Here is a 21995-nt window from a genome sequence, read left to right on the forward strand (position 1 = left end):
TTTTAAATCCACTCATTGCGCATACGACATGTGTGTCCCCCTGTTAATAACTAATTAGCCCTATTAATGCTTGTCATTGGCACCTGCAACTGAAAGTAACGAGCTCGAAATACAGTCAAATAAAAATAAATGGATAAAAAGTGCCAATTGCTCGGGTTCCAAAAAAGTTCTGTTGACAAAAACATACATCTGCACACAACACACACACACAGACACAGACACACACACACACACACACACACCCACACAACTGCACACCCGCCCACTCATACTCTCTCATGTGCAGCAACAAGCAGTAGTTAACAGCGCCTTAACAGCAGCTGAGCGGCGGCTTCCGAGAGAGAGAGAGAGAGAGCTCAGCAACAGGAGCTGTGCTCTTGTTCGCTTAATAACGCTCAACTGTTGAGCGAGCTCTGCTACTGCTACAGCTGCAGCTGTTATTTACAGATGCGGCAGCAACAGTTATAATTTTTGCTTGCCTTCTCTTTATGTCCTCGAATGATTTATTTTTAGAATGCCTGCGCCGCCAGCAGCGGCCCAGTCGAGTTAAGGCATGTGGTTTTGTTTAGTTTATGCTTGCTCTCGCTCTCGCCGCCGCTGTGCCACCCCCCCTCCTCACCAAGTACTTTGCAGTCTCTGCGATATGGCCAGCTTGTGTTTGCACGCTTGGCTTGTTTGATATTGTATTCTGCAGCCGTGAGGCAGGCAGATAAGATGCTTAGGCAGTCAGGCAGGCAGCAGCAGCAGCAGCAGCAGGAAGGTAGCGGGCAACATGGCCGTCGGCAGGTGGTTGGGAATACGATTACTAAGTACTCGGCTATGGTAATGGAGATGCGGTTAACTTTACTTATATTGGAGTGGAAATTTACGCTTTCAGCGGCTGACTTCAACTTTTTCTATTACAGGGCCGTATCGTTTAATTACCTCCAAGCCATCTGGCATTTAAGTGCACGCAAAAGTTTGCTGCGCCCAAATGTGCAACTTTCTCAGGGCTGTTGGCGGTTGCCGCCTTTGCCATGTTTTGCATTTAATCATTTTCGCTGTTGTTGTTGTTCTTGTGGTTGTTCGTTTTCGGTTGATGGCGCCATTGTTACGACCCCTTCTTTTTTTTTTTTTGTACGCGATTTGCATCTCTGCCAGTGGCAGGCCTACAAACGCAGACATACATACACACACACACAGACGAATACATATGTTTAAATGTGTGTGTGTGTGTGTGTGAGTTTATTTGTGCATATTTCAAATGTGTCGCCATCAACATGAACATAACTGAATGGCAACTATGACTGTGGCTGCGGAAATGAAAACAATATCCATTTCCATTGTATATTTTTATTTGCTGGAAACGAAAGCAGCAACAGCAGCAGTAACAGCAGCAGCAGCGACAGAAAGCGCAATGGCCATGGGGACAACCTGTCGCCGACGATGTCGCTATCGAAGTCACTGGCACACGCCCAATGGCCCAAAGCACAGTGTCCCAGTGCCACAGCAAAAAGCAAAAGAATGCCATCATATCGAGCAGTCAGCAGAATCAACGGCTTCTCTGATCCCCAGTGGCAAAGAGTTGCCAGCATCAAATGTAACTTTTCATCACTGGGGATTGTCCAAGCAATTCTACATACATGTGCACTTATGCATATATATGTTTTTTGCAAGAGTAGTTTTTGGTTCACTTCAGCTCTCAGATAAATGTTGTCAGCTATCAAAAATTTATAGATTTTAAATATCAATGTTATGTGTAAAAATATGTTTGTGCTTCAGTAAAATCTAAAATTTATTAAATCCTTCAGCTTTCATTTTGTTTTAATCTGTTTTAGGCGTACCTCTGTTCTATTACAAACAATAAGCGAATAATTTGTGCTGTGTATAAACCAGGCCAATGCCAATTGCAATCAATTCAAATTCGTTCATAATATTTATAAGTACAAGGTTTCTCAATGCCTAATGAATTCACTTATGGTTGAAAATAATCTGACTTAACGCATTATGAGGATAAATAGATTAGAGAAATTATTACATTTCGCATACAAACTTTGAAGAAAATTTGTTCTATAAATTTGAAGCACGATTTCGCCAAGAAAATTGTATTTAAAGTCAATGTGAGTACGGAACACCTGTGTTCGAGTGTGTGTGCAACAAGTAGGATTCAGCACCACTCATGAATAACAGGGTGGCTTGTGGGAATGGGTGAATCAGAATTTGAATCAGAAAATTATATGCAAAACCACTGAGAATATAATACAGACAGCGTGCTAAATGCTGCTGGAGTGGGTTGCGTCCTTGTCGATTTGACGGGCTATTGAACCATTTTGGTAGTCTAATGTTTCCTTGTCTTCGTTGCATTGCAGGTGTGCGCCGTTTGGCAGTAAGCGCCACTTAAAGCCACTTGGAATTGTTGAGCTCACAATAGAAATTTATTGACTGGCAATTGAAAGTGTGCGAAACAGAGATAGAAGGAGAGAGTGTGAGACAGAAGGAGAAACTGGCAACTGAAACGAGCAACAAAAACTGCGCAAATATGCGGTGCACGAGCCACAAATCGATGTGGCCGCCAGTGCGATTCGTGGCATGCACATGACAAGCGCCAGGACGTGGCAAGCGAATCGATCAATGCGCCAACAGGGGGATACTGCAGTAGTCATTGGCAGCAACAACAGCATCAGCAGCAGCAGCGACTGCCAAAAAAACAAGCAACACCCCGAGCAGATAATACCAAAACATTATGGCCAATGTGGACGATAGCAACAGTAGTGGCGACAGTGGCGGCCATGGAGATGAGTTGCACTCACGTCGTGACTCGCTGCAGTTGCTCACGAAGTTGGACAAGGCGGTTTCCACCAACGATATACTGCTGGATCTGCAGCGTGCGCTCACCTACGATGCGGTCTTCAGCACGCTCGTCGAGCACAAGATGCAGGCCCTCAAACGCGACTACGAGGAGCACAAGCGGGCCAAGCGCAAGAAGCGCAAATCCATTGGACGCATTCTACTGCCGCGCAAGCTGTTTGGCGGTCGTCGGTCTAGCAAGGATGAATCCGAGCCGGAGGACGAGGAGCTGCCGAGTAAAAGTCTGCGTCAAGCGAACACTGCCCCCGATATCGAGGTGGCCTCCAGCTCGCGACAGGTGGTGCAGAGCACGGAGGATAGCGTGGCCAGCACGTTGAGCAACTCGTCGGGTCGCCAGACAACGCTGCCCCGTCACAGTCACAGTCTCCTAGTGCAGGCACAGACACATACGCCCGCACCAATGCCAGCAGGACAGCGGGATAGCAGCTCCGAGGAGGAGCAGGATGGAGATGGTGGTGGTGGTGGCGGTGGTGGCCGACCACCCGAGACGCGACATTCCATGAGCACAACGACCAACGGCGATCAACCGGATTACCTCACACCGGTCGCCTCCTGCTACGACAATACCTCGCTGGCCACGGCGACCCCAACAGCAACTGCAACTGTGGTTGGTGGCAGCGCCCGTGGCGGCAATCTGCACAGCTCCACCATGGCAGATGACAGTTTGACGACCTCGTTGCACGGCAGTCTCGAGAGCCTCTCCTACTCCAGTTCCCGCTGCACGGTCAGCTTTGGCGGCGCCGAAATCATTGCGATGGCCCACGGCGATGCGGACACACGCGAGCGCGTGCGTCTGGCCAAGCGACTGCGCATCCTGGAGGCCAAGTCTATCAGTGCCCAATGCAGCCCCATCTTTCCGCGCAGCGTGGTGCGTTCGATGCTGTTGCCACAGCCGCAACAGGCGGTGAGTTAATCCAATTCTGTATTTAAATCATTCCTGCCCAAGGCTTATGCAAATTTTGCAAGCTTTCCTTTGGCTCAGGTGTATAAAGTATCATCTCAAGCGTATTCAATTGTCCGCTCTTTTATCTTATTGACCACTCCTTTCTAATACTCTCCATCCCCTTTATTCACCCAGCGGATACATGTGAATGTTCCCTCCAGCCTGGCCAGGCCGCATCCGTCAGCTCAGCCGCCACATGTGGCTCTGGAAATTGAATCGCTGCCCTTGCCACAGTTGCCGCCTCAGCAGCTGCAACATGCTCTGCCAGAGACAATGCTGTTGCCGCAGCGCAGGCGCCTCCTTCCCAAGCAACGTTCCTGCACAGAGAGCTACTCTGGCGGCTACTCGGGTGGCAGTGATTTCGATGGTGCGGCTGCCTATGCGCGATATTTCTCGCGGCAGAACACGTCCGAGGATAGCGCCAATGTGACTGTTAGCACTGTGCTAGCCCAGAGTGACTCCCAATCATTACACGCCCTGCCCAGCTATGCGAATACGCCGACAGCCTCTGCCGGACGAGAGCCGAGACACCTCAAATCGCGGAGCACCGGACTGCTGGCAATACGCCGTCCGGTGACGCCAGAGGCGATTATTATTCCTATGGAGGATGCCGATGCGGATGAGGATGAGCGGCCGTTGCCGGCACAACTCGCTGAGAAGCTGCATCGCATGACCTCCACCTCGACGGGTTCTAGTGTGGCGCCCACTGGCTGCTGCACCACAGCCAAATCGGCGGCGTCTCGCGCCAAGGAGAAACACTTTCAGAGCTTTAAGCCCACGCTGACCATGTCAGTTGCGACGGCAGCGCAAAGCACAGGCAGTGACGATGAGTATCGACGCCGCAAGCGGAAGTATAGTAAGTTCCAGCAGCATCTGTTCCCAACTTCATTTTATAACCCATTTTTTCTTTGGTTGCAGAACGCCATCATCGCTGCTCGGATCCCGCACTGGTCTATCCCACACCCAATGGCCTCCAGCACTGCGTGCATGTGCTCGGGCTGCCACCCGATGTCCAGACCATGTAAGTTCGCAGTGGTTACATATATTAACAGATAATGTCACCATTTAATCTCTACTCTAGAATTCCACATCTTAATGGTTGTGATATGTTAAGTTACCAGTTTCCTAGAAATGCGAATGCAAAAGTAAACCGATTTGATTTATCATCTAAAATAGATACATTATATTTTTTAAATTTATACTTGAAATAAGAATTCTGCTCTCTTGTCTTTTCATTTATATTAATGCACATCCTTTTAAATTGAACAATGTTTGATTAACAATAAGATATGTCATCGAATAAAATCAGTTCTGAAACCTTAAACGTTGGCCGAATTTCGATACAGTTTCAACTTAATATGAGTAAAAAATGCTGTATATTTATTTTTAAGGGTAGCCAAACTCCCATTAAATATCACACAAATGGGGGAAAAAAAAGTCGACTGTCATTTAATGTCATTTATTACCCGCAGACAATGCCCCTATGCCGAGGACTCGCCCTGCGACCTGCAGCTGGACATGGACACTGACGCCGATAAAATCGACGACCTTGAGCACATGATGCCTAGTGGCATTGGTCACCAGCGACATCGCAGAAAGCATCGGTGAGTCGCATACGCTATCGCTTCACGTCAATCAAACTGAATCCGTACATTTGCACAGTGGTCAAAAGCAAACAATTGATACTATTCTTAATTTCTAAGTTTTCCAAATGACCAATCGAATTTTGCACTGAATCAGTTCTAATAACATTGAATAAAATTGTTAAAGTGTGTTTCTTCTTCTGTTATTGCTTCTGTTAATGATACTGTTATCTTTTCTCTTACTGTCACTGTGACTGTTAATGTGCCTACAGATCTCTCTTACAGTTAATGCCACTGTTACTGCTACTGTTAGCATACTTGATTCTCTTAACGAAGACTTTTACTTCTTGCACCCACTGTATGTTCCGGCTATTTGGCCAAGCTAAGAAATGATTAGAAAACTTATAAATGAATGCGCATTAAGGCCATTCACGGACATTGGGCAGTTAGCCAGTTGGTCAGTCGTGCAGTACGATAGCAACGACAATGGCGTCCTTTTGCTGTCCTTGGACTGCACTAATAAATGTGTCCAGCTGAAAAGCGTTATTCGAACATCGCCTAATGCATTCCCTTCACCGGCTGCTTCCGCTGCCGCTGCGAGCCGAAAAGCAGACAAAAATTGATTGACAAGCTTTGTGCGTCCCGGCTTTGAGCTGTAAGTTGAGTGGGAGAAATAACGGCATTCGTTGTCACCACCTGACCGTACCGTGAACCTGAAACCCACTACCCAACCAAATGACAACCAGAAACTGCTGTTGCCATTCTCTGTTTCTTGTTTTTGATATTTTTTTTTTTAGCAGCAGGCACTTCCGTTGTGAAATGAGTAACGGTAGCGAGACGCCATGTTGTTTTTGTAACTCGTTTATGGGGCCATGCAGCGGACGGGGAATTTGTGGCAGCTTTGTAATGCGGAAGTTTTTGCAAAACCCAAACGGAAATAGAGTAAATATGTTTAAGCTGCTCTTGCTGTTGTCGTTGCTGCTGCTGCAGCAGCTGTTGTTGCTGTTGTTGTTGTTTTTGTGCAGATTATATGCCAGCGAGCTGGGCGGGTGTGTGAAAGTATGTGTGTGTATGCTTTTAAGGTGTGTTGAATTTCAGAGTAATTGATTAAGCTCCCTATTGATATAAATGCGGTTTTAGCAATATACTGGATATGGATATTTAAGTTTTCTCTTCGCATGGCAAAGAAATAAACATCTCAGGAAACGTAGAACCCTTAGAGTTCTTAGGAAAATGCGTATATTGTTATACTTTATTATATTTTAGTTGATTCAACAGTGTAAATTCTTCTCTTGCACTTTTAGTAATATTCACTTTGTCTATTCACAGGCATCGGCACAAAAAACGTCATCGTCATAAAAAACCCAAGATACTTGTACAGGATTTGGATACAGAAGTTGTTAAGGTATGTCACCCACATGTCCATGCATATGTCCAGCTCTATGCATTATATATATATTTTGCTTACAGGTAATCGATCCACATGATCTCTCTCAGCGCGCACGCTGGACAATTATTGCAACTGCCTGCCTTCTGTTGCTGATGTGCCTGATGCTAATTGGCGTAACACTGCGGATGGCACCCATTATCGATGATATGGGTGAGTGATTATTATATATTTATTTATATTGTTGGAACACCAAATGCTTTTTGCAATGTTCGTATCTAACCCCGTGAAAAGATATCCATGCCTGTCAAGCAGTCCACTAGTCCTAAGCAATGCAACTCTAATGGAACAAGTATCAGGCATATCTTATCAATGACATATATATTTATACACATATATATACTTTCAATATGTATATATATTATATATTTATAAGTGTGCATTATCCTTCTTTTTAGCTTCGCATGCCAAGCATTTTATATTTACATTAACTAAGAATTGGGGCTTATTTTGAGTCCTCCACATACACATATGATAATTGTGCAATAGCCCCTAAGTTCTAATGATGTCGGTTATAACTTAATTCTCTCTAACATATCTAATTCCGTGTCTATTGAATTTTGTTTCGTTATATTTCAATTATAGAATACCTAACGAAATGTAAGTACAAGCATAATCCAAAAGAATTAATAGACACGAGATTTTGATGCCCTGGCAGAGCTTATTTGAAATGTAAATTTTTAATTTATCTATGACAAGAGCTCTGGCCGGTTATCAAAATCCAAAATATAGAAACAGCTGTAAAAGTTTTGTTATGCTTACAGTTCTCAATTGTTTATCTGTATGCGAATAGTTTTATTGTTATACCATGGAATAGTGTGTGTTCTGGTTGAAAGCATCCTTAACCCCGAAACTACAACCAAATTATACGGCTTTTGCAAAAAGCATCAATCGTTGAACTGTTATATTATGAATCTGAAAGCTTTCAATGTTAAACAGACGCATTTCGTTAAATGTTAAGTTTGTGTTGTACATCTTAAAGAGCTTTATGTTAATTTACATAACAGCCTTGAGCTTGCGTTAAGCTGTAGCCTCTGCTTGAATTTCGAGTGCAAAGGCAGAGCTTTCAAGCGAGCTTTTACTCAAGTTAAGCTTTGGCTCATAGGCAACTCAAACTCAGTGGCCGTTGCTTACGTTTACATGCGTTTATGTGTGCCATTGTGTTGCATAACAGCACAGTAATAGCGGCGGAACTAGGACATCGTATCACATGTTGCATTTCAAACACACCCACACCCACACACACACACACACACACACACACTGATACAGTTTCTGTTAGCATCTGCATTTGTGTATGCGTGCATTTGGCATAGATTTGCGTGATGCTCGATATTTTGGTTGCCTTTTGAATCTGCATTGTTGCCATCATTTAAGGTTGTCGATAGAGTATGAAATGGTGACATTGAACTCCCTTCTCTATACACCCATGATTCCTGCGCCCCCCCAACCACAGCTGTCAGTTGCCAGCATCAATCATCAGTTATAATTCACTGGCTTACACAATTTAAGCTTTGAATTATTATTTTGTTATTGCGTTTTTATTTCGAATTACAAATTACAATTTTAATCAATTTTGATATTTTTTTTATAATCAGGCTTTACGAAGTCTAAACCAATGAAAAAGTGCCTGAAGTCATAATTTTCTTTGACTTCTGATGGTGCGTTGTTTGGCATTGAATTAAAATCAAATTCAGACCAGGTATAAATGTACTTTTGGCAATCATTCTTGTGTAGACATTTTTAAATTGAAGAATAACTTAGTGCTGTTATTTTCTTAGCTTGGCTTAGATTGCCCAAATCAAGATTATCTAGCACAATGTTGGCCAGTGTTGATCAACTCCGCCGGTGGTTGGCCTATTTCATTAGCATCATGCCAAAATTAATTAGAAATGCAGTCAAAAGGTGGTTAGCTGCTGCAACCGTCGCGATAAGCGAAATTTTTCTAAGGGTGCCAAAATGTCAACAGGCGGGGGCGTGGCACCTTGCACGAGCAGTTACAGCCACAGTCAGACTTGTAGTCGCAGCCGCAGTTGCACTTAATCGGCAACCACGGTAGCCACAATGGGGTGCACCAGCGTGACAATGACTGGTTAAAACTAATTTGTGTGTTGGCCTTAGGGGGTTGAGAACACCCCCAAACAAACACACCAAGCAAACACAGCTGAACGCACGAGCGCTCTTTTGGCATTGCTGTTGCTGCTGCTGCTGCTGCTGCTGGTGCATTGTGCGCTGTGTGGAAAATGCAAAATGCAGTTATGCATTTCTTAAGTTAAATCAGCGCCAATGACAAAGCCGCTGTGGCACAAAGACATCTTTGCGCCGTCTTTTCACAAAACTACAAATATGTGTGTGTGTGCTGGGCACTCCAAAATGCAAAGAACCCAGCTGCGAAAATGCTGAGAAGCTGATGACGTCGCCAGGTACCGTTGACGCTCTTGACTTTGCTAGCGGGGCAGGAGCAGCGGTAGTGGCAGTGCCAGGGACAGGTGGATGAGGATAAAGTTTTGCACAGTGCACACACAATTTCCCGTTCGCCTTATTTTACAGGCTTGCTCGCTGGCTGGCTGCCCCCGCGGGCTGAGTGCGTTGTCATTTTGGTTAGCTGCCGCTGTTGTGCACTTCTTTTGTTGTTGTTTCATTACTTGCTGCATAAAACAAATGCACATAGTTCCGCCTGGTTATTATCCACTTGCTGTGGCACTTTGTGGTCGCTACTACCGCGTAAAGCGACTTACAACAATGTGCCCCGGTGGCTGTGTATTTTTTGTATTTTATTTTGCAGGCTTAATCAACACGCTGCTATCATCGTCATCGTCAAACGTTGTCGTTGTCGCTGTCTTTTGTTTATATCATACATATAATGCTTTAGTTGTTTTTATTGTTGTTGTTGGTGGTGGTGGTGCTGCTGCTGCCGCTGTTGTTTGGACCACAAAAAGCATTCCGATTGCCCAGCAAAAGCCGCAAGTATTTCAGGACCAAATTATTTTCATAGCTTTAGCTTAAAAGCTGAAATGCCGGCGACGGCGTGTGTGAGTTGCCCCTCCTTAGATGTTATTGTTGTTATTATTATTGTTGTTATTGTTATTGCTGTTGTTGTTGTTGTTGGTGTTGTTGTAGTAGCAAACGCATTGCCATTGCCATTGGCCTTTGGCGCTGGCAAAGAATTAAAAATATTTACAGTATTTCGAGAGAGCGAACAGCAGGCAAAACAAACAAGCTCCTGCTGCTGCTGCTGTTACTTCTGCTGGTTTTACTGCTGCCTCTGCAATCTGCATGACTTGGATGAAGTCGTGGCCAAAGCTAAAAGCTGAAAGCCGAAAGCCAAAACCTCCATTTGCCGGAGACAACAACATACAAAGAGAATGTCCTGTGCGTATACGTATGTGTGTGTGTGTCACAGTGCCCATCCCACTGTTGTGGTTAGCAGCACCGACGCACCAACAACAAAAACGCATTCCAAACAAATATGAGAAACATAATTTCGTTCCACACAGTTCCTACAAACACACACAAACAAACCCGAAAAAAAAAACAAAAGTCTACTTGGAAATGTGCAAGTTTTTTCTCTGGGGTTCGAGAGACTGACAAAAAGCGAGTTTCAATAAGAAGCAACTTTCATCAGTTTTGCTCCTAATTTGAGCAACCCGAAAAACAAATATAGACAGCTCAACGGCCTTTAGCCCCAGTTGCCTGGATTACTTAGTTTTGCGTCTCTGTTGTGGATTAAGTCCTTTTTATGATTAATGATGCTTTGAAAACTTGTCATTATTTGCCTACCCGCTCCACAAAATGAATTGGATGTATTTTGACTACGCCCACTCTCTGCTTCTATCTATATGTATATTTGTCTATCTGTTTTGTCTTATCTAGTTAGTGCATTTGCCTAGTTTGTTTATTTTACCAATTGGAACGCATATCAACACACTTGAAGTGGTCTGCTTAAAAATCAATAATAGAGAGATAGACACAAAATATTTTTCAAATGCGCACTTAAGTGCCAATCTAGAGCTAAGATAAAAATAGATATAAAAATGCAAAGTATTTTGCTTCAAAACAAAGAACATTTTCTAATTAATAATATTTAAATTTAGTTTATATACTCAAAATTAAATCAGATTTTCACAAATATTACATTATACAAAATCGATAAGCTTAAAGTAAATAGCAAATTTTAATTAGAAAGTCTGCCCTTTAATACCCCAGCAGAGAGTTTTATAATTTTGCCGTTAGCTCTGTAGGAGATAAAACTAGTGACATACATATATAGTCTCTATAGACATATATAGTCTCTAGAGACTTTGCGCATGTCCTTTTCCTTCCGATGCAGAATCTCAGTATCAGTATTATATAGCTCGCATAGAAAGAATCGGACAGTTTTTAAAATAATAATAAAGATGTGATTTTATTAATTTTATAGTTAAATATAGCTGCTCAGCTGGATTTCGTTCTTCAAGGCGTATTCAGTTCTCGTATTTAGTCTATAAATCTATTTAATTATTCAGTAGATCAATAATAATAGAATACATTTATGGACGCTAACTGGCAGTGCTTTGAAGTGTCTGAGTAGCACTTTATCAACAATTTTAATCGAGAAATTTACAAGTGCATTTATTAATGAGGGCATAATTGAATTCTTTTGATAGTATTATTTGCAACTCTTTAAAGTAGAGCATTAAGACTTTCGAGTTTGCTGTTGCTTCCCTCTCTAAAATGATGGCTGTAAGGTCCTTGACTTTCGAGCTTACAGCATTTAAGTGCTGTGCAATTGGTTTTGGTTTCTTTTTTGGCCACGGTTTTAATTGCGTGGCAAAACGAAAGCGAGTTGGCAGAGTGCCTGCAAAGCTTAGGAAACGGCAAATGAAATTAGGCATATTTAAGCAGTGAATTTACTGGAAACTCGGCTTCTGAATGTATAATCAGTGTAGACATTCCAAATAGACGGACAACAGCAGATACCTTCCTAGCCAAAGACGATCCTGAAGCGATTGCGGTTAATGAGTCCAGAGGCAGAACCACAACTAACACCCAGCCGTGGTCTGTGGGTTGATTGAAGTGGATTCGTCAGTGTGAAACCATAATGAGATGCGCTACAAAAAAAAACTTGGCCAAATATTTGGCAATTATTTAGTTTTGGTTTTCGACTGTGGTCTGAAGCCCCACGAAAATAATGAGTGTAATGCCTTATAACGAGGCAAAATCAGTGTAAAACATAAAAAGCTCGATGGTGTGAATGGGCAGCGAGACAAAAATGTTCGCTTGCCGCACGTTCTGCGGGCAAACGCTGGGGGCGGCTGGTGGGCGTGTTAAAAGACAAACGCCAGCAGCTGCGGGTCAGCTGTCAGCCGGCGCTGCGGCAAGTATTTGTTTGTGTCTTTTTTAAATACTCATTACAAAAGGGAATCGGCAAAAAGTTTTGATAAAAATCCTATTATAAACATAAATAAATAGAGTGCCAGCAGGGCAGGCAAATGGCATACCCGCACACAGCCACAGCAACAGCAACAGGACACACACAAACACACCCACAGAGCATATACAGGACTCGGCTGTGCAAACATTATGAGCTGTGACTTGTAAGCACAGCGGCAGGCGGCATGAGTGCGGCAAAGTCAAACAATGAGGCAGCCAGTCCTTAAAAGGACCAACCGAAACTTCATTAGTGCCTCTCAACTCGCATCTCAACCCATCTCATTCACTATGTACAAGAATATATGAGAGCTGCAGGCCAGACTCTGCACTGGTCGAAATATGAATATTAATTGCAGTAGATATATATATTTTTAATATGCAAAGGTCTCCGACTCAGCTAAATCAAACTACATTTTGCGAGAAACAATATGTTTAAATACGATTTAGATTTTAGATGATTAAGCTTCTTTTAGCAAGTTAGGTATTCTTCTCTAAAACGGGTCAGCTGTCCATAATATGGTAAGAGTGTCTTGGGTCAATCGGAAATGGCTTAGAGGAAGCCCAAAATAACATCAATAATTACTAGTTAAATTGTTATAGTTTCTTCTTTCATTGACTTTAGCAATAAATAGATACAAATATATCATTTAAATAGTTATTTCTTGTTAATTTTCTAATTTTCGGGGGGTATTTAATGTTCTTTATTTTATTCTTGAGAATATTAGATACATTACCTGTTTCTCTCAGTGCACGTACACATGGTTATTATACTCTTCCACCTGTGAATTTGAAATGAGGTAGTTTTCTTTTAGTAGTTTTGCGCTCAACAGCTTTCAGTCGGAGGTAACCAGTCACTGGATAACTTTTCTTGCGGTTGATTTTATGAGAGCGGTAGGCATCTTCAATATTCATATTTTGCAGCAAAACGAATATTTATTACCTCAAAAGAGAACAAACACACACACACACACACTGCTTAAACATTGATTGGGTGGGTATGCTGGTATTTTTGTGGTTCGTCAAGTTATGGTTGGGGGCGTATCGGTGTCGCGTAACCTTTTGTTGCCATTTTCAAGCTAGAAATTGTTTGTTTGGCAAGCCGCCTGCCAAAAATTTAATCTCATATTGAAGGAATTTTGCAGAGTGGCGCTAAGCGATATTGCCTTTGCCGCAGGTGACATATTCATGTGGGGAAATAACGGAAAAAGGCTGCTTTCAGCTCTCCACGTAGGAGGAAATTGAGGGGTAGAGTTGAAATCAAGTGACCGTATATGCTACCAAATTCATTCTGCTTTAAGAATAGCATTTGCAGACCATAATTCTTTCACAATTTCAAAATAATATTTGTGTTCCCACAATTTATTACTTATAAATTGAGTATTTTGTGTGTAATAGTGTGTGTGCGTGTGTTGTGTGTGTGTCTAGTTGTTTATTTTTAACTTTCAAATAAAACTAGCTGCAAATTTATGTGAAAATTTATGTAAATTTTTTTCCCTCTTTTTTATAAGCAGTTTTGCTTTTCCGAAATATTCTTTCAACATTAGATGAACAACAAACATAAACTCTTGCAGTCGTATAAACTTGAGTTTTAGTAGCCTAGGGACACTCAAATGTAGTAAGACATAACAATTTTTTAAAGCAAGTAAGTGTTTTACGTTCTACTTTATCTCTTTCAAAGTGTTGCACATATTCTGACAACATCCCTCAACTGTAATTTCATAAATTAAAACAAATGTGCAATATATATAATATAATTGACGCAATGATTTGTAATGGACAGCCGTAGACTGAATTGCTTTAATTTTGTTTGTAAAAATTAAATTTCAAGTTTATTATTCCCACACTTTTCTATACACAGTTATTATAATTTTGTAAAATGATTTTAATTTTAATTATTTACTTTGAGAGATGAACAATAAATGTTATATTAAGGCTCATTAGACAAGAATATAATTGAACAAATTTGCTTCACTGCCCATACAGCCAATTATTCTTTTATCCATATGACATGCCATATTGAAATTAAAAGCATTAATTTCGTTTTGCATCAATGTTTAATTGCCTTTTTAGCCATTTTATCTGTGTCTTTTTTGTTGCACTTCCATGATGATAGTCGATAGGCATCAGTCGTCATTAAAAACAAACCCTATATAAATGAACGCAATGTGCAACACAAAATCAGTAACAATTGTCACTATGAAGCAGTTCGCATTCTTTGGAGTATTCTTTTTGTTGCTGGCCGTTGCAATGGTGAGTCAAAATTAAAAAAAAAGGGTGAAGCTTTGAAGCCTTTTCTATATTATATTTTCTAATAGGCAACTACGATGCCAGAAATGCCAACCATGCCAATGCCAGGTAAAAATTTTGGTAGGATGATAAAGTCCGGTTTGCTCAAACAGAGCGCTGGACAACAGGGTCCACCACAAGGTCAACCACCACGGCCGCCACCTGGCCACAACCAAGCTGAATAAGGCAAACATTTTCGGAATTAATTGATTTTCACTGGACTTCGATTTGCTTAATATGTTGGGATAAATTAGATTACTTGAAATGGTTGCACAGCAATTTCAATAAACATTTTGCATACGAATATATTTCTAAGAAGGTTTTAATCAGTAGTTGTTGTTTATCAAAAGTAATATAAAATTCGTTTCGAGTGCGGTTTATATTTAACTCTATCTCGATAATTTCCATTAATCTATTAACTAACCTACAGTAAAGAAAACGATATCAAAAATTTATAAGATCCACAGAAACTTGACAGCAGATTTACACTTTACGTGTCAACTTAACTCTGGTAAAACAATCAAAGCTCAATTTTCTTCAATGAGCACGATTTTTGCCAGACGCTTCAAGTTTTGATACTTATTTAAGCAGCCGAGAAGCGGAAAAACTTTACTTAATAAATAAAAAATAAGGTTTGATTTTATGGCTGCTTTACTCTTAAGCAAGACTTTAGTTAAAAACTAAAGAGCACATAAATATTCGTATTTAAATTTTGTTGCTGTTTTTTTTTTTTGACTACATAGAGAACATCGTGTGGCAGACAAGCAACTCAGACTTTTTCAGCTGGCAAACTTTATTAATAAAGGGCACAAAGTGAACGAATTATGAGCATCAAATTTATAAATATAGTCGTAGCAAATTGCCGTAGGTATATTGTGTTGCCAACTTGACTGTGTAACTGTGCGAGTCAAGTTATGTTGGGTATTGGGCTGTGTTTGGGGCTTGGCCTTTGAGCATTGTACTGCAAAAGGAAAAAAAACTAGTAACTGTTGGCTCTTCTGTGACTTGTTTCATTCTATAAATTGCGAGTGCTTATTACCAAAGAGTTTGCGCCTGCGAGCATTTTATAATTGCATTACATCGTCTCAAGTCTAGTTGTCATGCCACAATCTCCTCACACCCCACCAAGCCACCCACAATTAATCATAATACCGCTGGCCCCGCTGTGCATTACTCTAATTTCCGAGCTATATGCAGCTGGGCGCTCATGTGCGAATGCACCAGCGAGTGCATATCCAAAAAGTTTTTAACAAAGTTCTCACTTGCTTTGCTACTGTGTGGCAAGTAACAGAGAAGCAAACCTCCACACAGACAGTCAGATAAACAGCAAGACAAGCAGAGAGGCGGACAGAAAGGCAGACATGCAGGCGGGCAGGCAGGCAGGCAGGCAAAGCAGGTGTTGTCTTTGATTACCAAATGTCTGATGAAAACGTATAGCTACGGGAGAAAAATATCTGATGCGAGACTTATGCCTTCATACATACATGTAATGAATCAGCATGCCATATCGATAAACATAACGCAAGAAGCGTGGCGGCATCAAACACAAATATATATACATAATTTCCGCTGTGCGCTACCAAAAGGGTCGAGGCAGGAAAGGCAGCACAACAGAACAACAGCACAGCAGGACAATGGGAAGCGGGTACGCCCTCTGCGCGCGCTCCTTGCCACATTACTTGGGTGGCGCAACCAAAACAAAAAATGCAAGCAGCAAGCAGCAAGCAGCAGGCAGCAGGCAGTAGAAGCAGCATTGAGTGAAAGCTCGATTACAGTTTACACTCGAAATGCCGTGCAACACGTGACGCTGAGGCATTGAGTGAGCCTTGAGAGGCAACACCCAAGGATGCTGCGAGTGAGTTTAACATGTTGCTTCCATTTGCTGCTGCTGCTACTGCCACAACTCGGCCCCATCGACAACGAGTGAAAAACCGAGCCACAATACGAACGCAACCGAGCGGCATAACCGAGAAGGCGCCTCCACGAGCGATACGAACTGATAAAGCCAGCTGCTGCTTATGCTGCTGCTTCTGCTGCTGCCGCTGCTGCTGCTAAAGCGTTTGGCTAAGCGTGGCAGCAGGCTCGCGCTTCGGTCAGTTGAACATTTTCCATGCTGTGATCAAGTTGTCTTTTCCTCTGAGCGCCGAGCGCTGTGCACGCCTTGGACTTGTAGCCACATTATACGCATTCCGCGTATCTCGCCAACGAAATCAAAGCGCCTGCAATTGCTACCAAAAAAGAAAAAAAGAAATATCCAAAATAAGACGCAACCAACCAAAAAAATAAAGAACATACCAAAAAAAAATAAATTTAAATGGCCGAGCATCAAGTGCAGTGCGTTTATCGTTGTGTGTATGGGCGTGTGTGTGTGTGTGTGTCTCTGTGTGTGTGTGTGTGTGTGTTTCTGTAGAGCGTGCTCAATGATTTGAGAAATTGCTAGTAGGCGTGGTCCGAAAGTGCAGCTGCAATTGAGCAGGCAGACCAATAGACTCCTTCAACTTGGAAGGAAACTGACGATAAAAGCCATACAAATGACTCTTGCAATAGAAGTTGCTGTGTGTGTATGAATGTGAGGGTATGTGTCTGTGTCTAGGTCTGTATGTGTGTGTGTGTGTGTGTGAAACTTTGGCTAACTGCTACAATTGAGTTGCTAATTTGTTTCTAATTGCGCCTAAACTGTATGAGAGAGTTTGGGCGAGTGTGTTTGTCTTACAGTTTGTATAACTATATGCATTGCAGTTACAGCTCAACGGCAAACAATTTGTGAAACGACGGACTGACTTACATGCATTTTATTAGTACATAATATCAAAAATCAATCCAATTGAACAAACACCAAGAATACCAACTTTTTTTGTAACTTAATTACAACTTTAAAAAGAAATAAGCAAACAAACAACAAATTCGATTTAAAACTCAACAACAGCAGGATGAAACTATAACAACAGTAGCAAACTCAATTCAACGGTTTCGCCTGAGCTGCAAACAAACGCCAAAAATACAACAAAACAAAAAAAGAAACGAAAATCAAAAATAAATATTGTGAAATGAAGTGCCGAAAAAAGCTGTTAAATGCGGCAGAAATGTAATTAAACCCAACAGAAGTCAACTGGAATGGGCAGCATATCAACAAAAAGGGAAACAAATCGAAATCGTTATCGGAATCGAAGTAATTAAAAACTCAAAAAATCACAAAATTACAAAACATTTGATTGACAAGCAAAGAAACCGCGTGAGAGAGACAACGAGAAAGAGAGAAAGGCGGAGAGTGGCGCAAGAAGCAGCAAGGATCCAAATTATCCAAATGAAATCAACGAAGACGCACAACAAATCCAGCATGGAGCCAAAAATTGTAATGTACACCAGTATAGATACACACATCTTATACACATTCGCACACTCGCACACACATACGAATTTTGCACAGTCATGCGTCACTTCACATTTTATAAACTTTTCGTTTTACTTAAATATTAAATATATATATATAAAAAATAGCATTTCATGCTCATTGTTACACTTACATTTACAATCGCACAAATACGGCACACAATTCCTATGCAAAGTCATTTTTCAAACATTTTCTGTACATTTTATTTCGCAAGTTAAAAGCTTTTTGGTACATTGCCATTTTAGACGCAATTTCTGGTTCCATTTAACAATTACTTTCTGTTCGCACACAAATGCAATTTGTAATTTTATTCAATTGAATCTACTGAATACTCTACTTTAACTACATAATAAGTAAGTAAGTAAAATACTGTACATTTAAAATAGTAGCCAAACAATCTGTTTATATTTTATCCTTGCCCTTGTGTGTATTCTGTTTTCCCCACTTAAGGCTTATCTCTTATCAGCCATTAATATTGTTTATTGGTAAATTGTTGCAAATTGAATCAAGAGCGAGGCAATTCTGCAAATGTAAACTGCAGACAGATAGTCTTATTTGCATTCAATTATGCTTTTATCTATTCACTCGAAATCAACTTGACTCTGTGGCAATTATGCAAATATTAAATAACTAAATATATATGTGCATGCAACTCTGTTGTATCTGAGCAAATAAGTATACAACATATTGTGTGTACACACACACACATACACCCGCAGAATTACTTACACACATACATACATGTGCACAATTCACTATGGTAAAAATGAATACTTTTTGTGCCATTAATGTGTCAAAAAGTTGAAAGATGATGCGATGTTTTTGTGTACATCCGAATTAAGATCCCGATGTCATCGCTGTGCGTAAAGAAGGAAAGTGGGTGTGGCAAACTCTTGGCAAGCTCTTGGCAATGCTTAATATTGCGAAAACAATTACAGCCATAATTTCCAAAAGTTAAATTCATCGTGTTCCAACTTAATGCTACACACAGCTTTCAACCTAAATGCCCAATAATCGTATCCATTAATACAAGAATGCTCTTCACTTAAGCACTTCTCAAATGTTGGTATGGCTTCTATCCATAGTACAGCAGTTGTACATTAGGCGCTTATATGATTTACTCCCTCTACGTTTGTGATTACAAATAAGCGTGCATTTCACACATTTCCAAATAGTTGGCATTCATTCAATATTCTATAGTTCAATAATGAACTTTATGTGTGCATTTCAAGCTGTGCACGTTTGGCTTGCCAATTGATATGCTTAGTAATTAATTATGCATTGATTGCCAGCTAAATTCTCCGAGTATATAATGAATAACGGTTACAGTGCTACTGGGCGTGGCCGGAAACCCAATTGCAAATACCAAAATCAAAAAAAAATCAAACTAATTTCATGAACATGTTTAAAAATTCATTACGAGCATTGGCAAAATATGATTTGGGCCAGTGTGCAAATTAACACGCCAAACTTTTTCACAGTTCCCTCTTTTATCAATTGTGCAAATTGCTTAATGAAGTGAATGTTAAATACTTTTTACAGAGGAATTAGTAAATTATAATTGAAATGTATCGAAAGTAAAGTACTGAAAACATTTCGGTTATATTTATATATGCTTTCATTATTTGTATATGTATTTAAATCAAAAAGAAGCTTACAAATTTACACAATTTTGAAAAAGAGGTTCTAGTTTAAAATAGCATTCGTTACAAACGTATATTTGGTTATTGCGGAGCATGAGAAACTATTTCGAATATGGAGTCATTGAATATATATATTATTGTCAAAGTCAATTTGAACTATGTAAGTATGCGTGTTGCATAATAATTTATATGAGCTCATTAGCATACATCATGTTGAAAAGAACCGTTGTAGCAAAGTTCCGCTCACAGACAAAGAAAGAAACTTCAACTAAAGTCTCATAACAGGGAGCATCAATTGGGTCAGTCCTTGTCGGTGCTGCGGTTTGCTCAGCTCAGCTCAGCTCAGATGATGCCCATTGAGCAAACAACTCATTGAGCAAATTTACATTTAAAATAGATTGAATATATTGCTGAAGAATATGTATAGTTGTGGTACTTGAACCATTTTCTTATATGTCGCTGCATAAATCAGTGGATGGTGGCAATTAAATGGACCGTTTGAGAAGCGGGAAAACAACGCAATTTGGTTGTCTGCCAAAGTGACTGAAATTAAGTTAAAATTTTTAAGTACTTTAAGCAGCCAACATTACTGCACTAACAGTCAATCGTTCTGATACTTAGGTTTATACAAGTGCAGCGGGTACTATAATTATATGGAACAACACAGCATATTAAAGCAGATCATTTTGAAATTTTATTTGTTTCATCAGATGAAAATTCTTAATTCTCGCTTAAGTTGTAACCTGTAGATTTATATGACTGTGGTAGTAAGATTTTACGTTCCAAAACTAAACTAAACTACACAGTAAAATGAAATACCATTATTTTTTTTTAATAGATCTAACAGATGAATAATTCGAGTTTTTGTTTTAATACGGAAGAGTATTCAATGCGATAACTACAAGCGGAAGTATTTTATTCGAGTTGTTTTAATGAAACTTGTCGATAATTGAACTGGAGTTGCAGTCAATTTGCTGCTGCATTCCCTGCCGTTAAGTGGGTGGTCATGTCTAGACCTGCAGGTAGGATATCTGCTTGTAAAGTAAATGAACAGCATCACGAATACCGAGCTGGTTAAACACAAATTGATCAACATTTTAATTAAGCAACTTAAGGCTTAAGCATACTCAGTTAAGCGCATCTGTGCCAAATATATTTTGCTGTTGTTGTAGGCACGTTTTTCAATGTATGTTTTGTGAAATGAACGTAAATTTATGCATGGAAATTATTTAAGAATTAATTCATGTAATTTCTATTCAAAGTCGTTCGCCGTTGTACAAAAACACAAAACAAAACACAAAAAGCAACGTGGAAATGAAACTCATCTACTTGTGAGAGCACCCCTTTCCCTGCCCATGATTGGCCATTAACCCTGTTCGCTATACATTTTTAATTAGAAAAGTTTCAGCACATCCTCCCCTGCCACCTACGAAATCAAGTGATTACAGCGCGCTCATCAAATAAATACATATAAATACATCTGCACCTATGTGTGTACATGTAAACATTAAATTAATCGTAGCATACTTTCGTGAGGCGCACAGGTGAATAGTGAGATGTGAACAGAAATAAAATATGTAATTTATATCATATGCAGTTTGGTAGCAGCAAGTTAACAAACCAAGAAGAAAAAATATACCGAAAATGTGTAAAATTGCAACATTACGCCCCTGAAAGTAAACGAAGCGTGTCAAAGCTTCAAGCATCTGGGCAACATTAACGCCCTTGCAACTTGCCGCTTACCACACAATCATTACTCATACGCCCTGTCGTTCACATCAGCTCTTGCTGTTCTACGACCACTGCACTGTGGGTTGAGTTCATAAAATCATGATTTTAATTATTTTAAATAACAATTTAATTTTTTTTACACACACTCTGGTGAACAAACTTTTGCTTGTGTTCACATTTCGACTGTCGACTAATTGACTTAATGGTCTGATATACAAATACATTTTAAGTGAAACACAATATCTTAACAGCTATTGATCATGCTAGCATTATTGTTACATAACAAAAGAAAGTGTGAAGGCAATGGCATTATCATTCAAATCTTGAAAAATGTATCGATGACTATAATCGTCGTATTATCTTTAAATCCATTGAGTTGTGTTGCTGCACAGTTGAGTGTATTTTTAAAAAAATGTTAACACAACCAGATACTGCCAACAGTAACGAATACCCAGTAAAAACAGACTCCCACCCAAATTCACTCTCAGAGAATGCAGCTGCAGATATGTATGCCAAAGCGCCGTCGCCGTGGATGCCGCGTCCAACGTTTCGCTGTTATCTTTGCACCGTTGTTAAGCGTTTGGCCAGCTCCACTTGCTGCTGTTGCTGCTCTTACTGCTCTTGCTGCTGCAGATGCTGCTATTGTTGTTGTTGTGGCCGTTGATGGAATTATTATGTGCTCAACGAACCGCATCACAAAATCTTTTACTGC

The 21995-nt window shown here is 40.5% G+C and overlaps 3 protein-coding genes across 4 annotated transcripts in view; all 3 read left to right on the forward strand.

Moving 5' to 3' along the window:
• Positions 1-2531: 2531 nt before the first annotated feature.
• Positions 2532-21995, forward strand: part of LOC6559171 — a 59708-nt gene continuing 40244 nt past the window's right edge. The window contains exons 1-6 of the mRNA XM_043215591.1: positions 2532-3751; positions 3926-4646; positions 4709-4811; positions 5263-5394; positions 6703-6778; positions 6844-6973. Coding sequence (XP_043071526.1) covers positions 2723-3751; positions 3926-4646; positions 4709-4811; positions 5263-5394; positions 6703-6778; positions 6844-6973 — 2191 coding nt within the window. The 5' untranslated portion in view covers positions 2532-2722. The remainder of the gene's footprint in view (positions 3752-3925; positions 4647-4708; positions 4812-5262; positions 5395-6702; positions 6779-6843; positions 6974-21995) is intronic.
• Positions 14409-14826, forward strand: LOC6559063. The gene is made up of 2 exons (XM_001986730.2): positions 14409-14482; positions 14548-14826. The coding sequence occupies exons 1-2, from the start codon at positions 14429-14431 to the stop codon at positions 14701-14703; spliced, it is 210 nt and encodes a 69-aa protein (XP_001986766.1). The 5' UTR covers positions 14409-14428; the 3' UTR covers positions 14704-14826.
• The window catches only part of LOC6560439 (box A-binding factor), a 39523-nt gene continuing 34180 nt past the window's right edge, over positions 16653-21995 (forward strand). For both annotated transcript variants that reach the window (XR_006246785.1, XM_043215781.1), the window contains exon 1: positions 16653-17870. Coding sequence is in view for 1 of the 2 variants with exons in the window: in XM_043215781.1 (XP_043071716.1) it covers positions 17823-17870 (48 nt within the window). In the remaining variant the exon portion in view is untranslated. The remainder of the gene's footprint in view (positions 17871-21995) is intronic.

Source organism: Drosophila grimshawi, unplaced genomic scaffold (assembly GCF_018153295.1).
Source record: "Drosophila grimshawi isolate 15287-2541.00 unplaced genomic scaffold, ASM1815329v1 contig_1367, whole genome shotgun sequence".
NCBI classification, from domain to species: Eukaryota; Metazoa; Arthropoda; class Insecta; order Diptera; family Drosophilidae; genus Drosophila; species Drosophila grimshawi.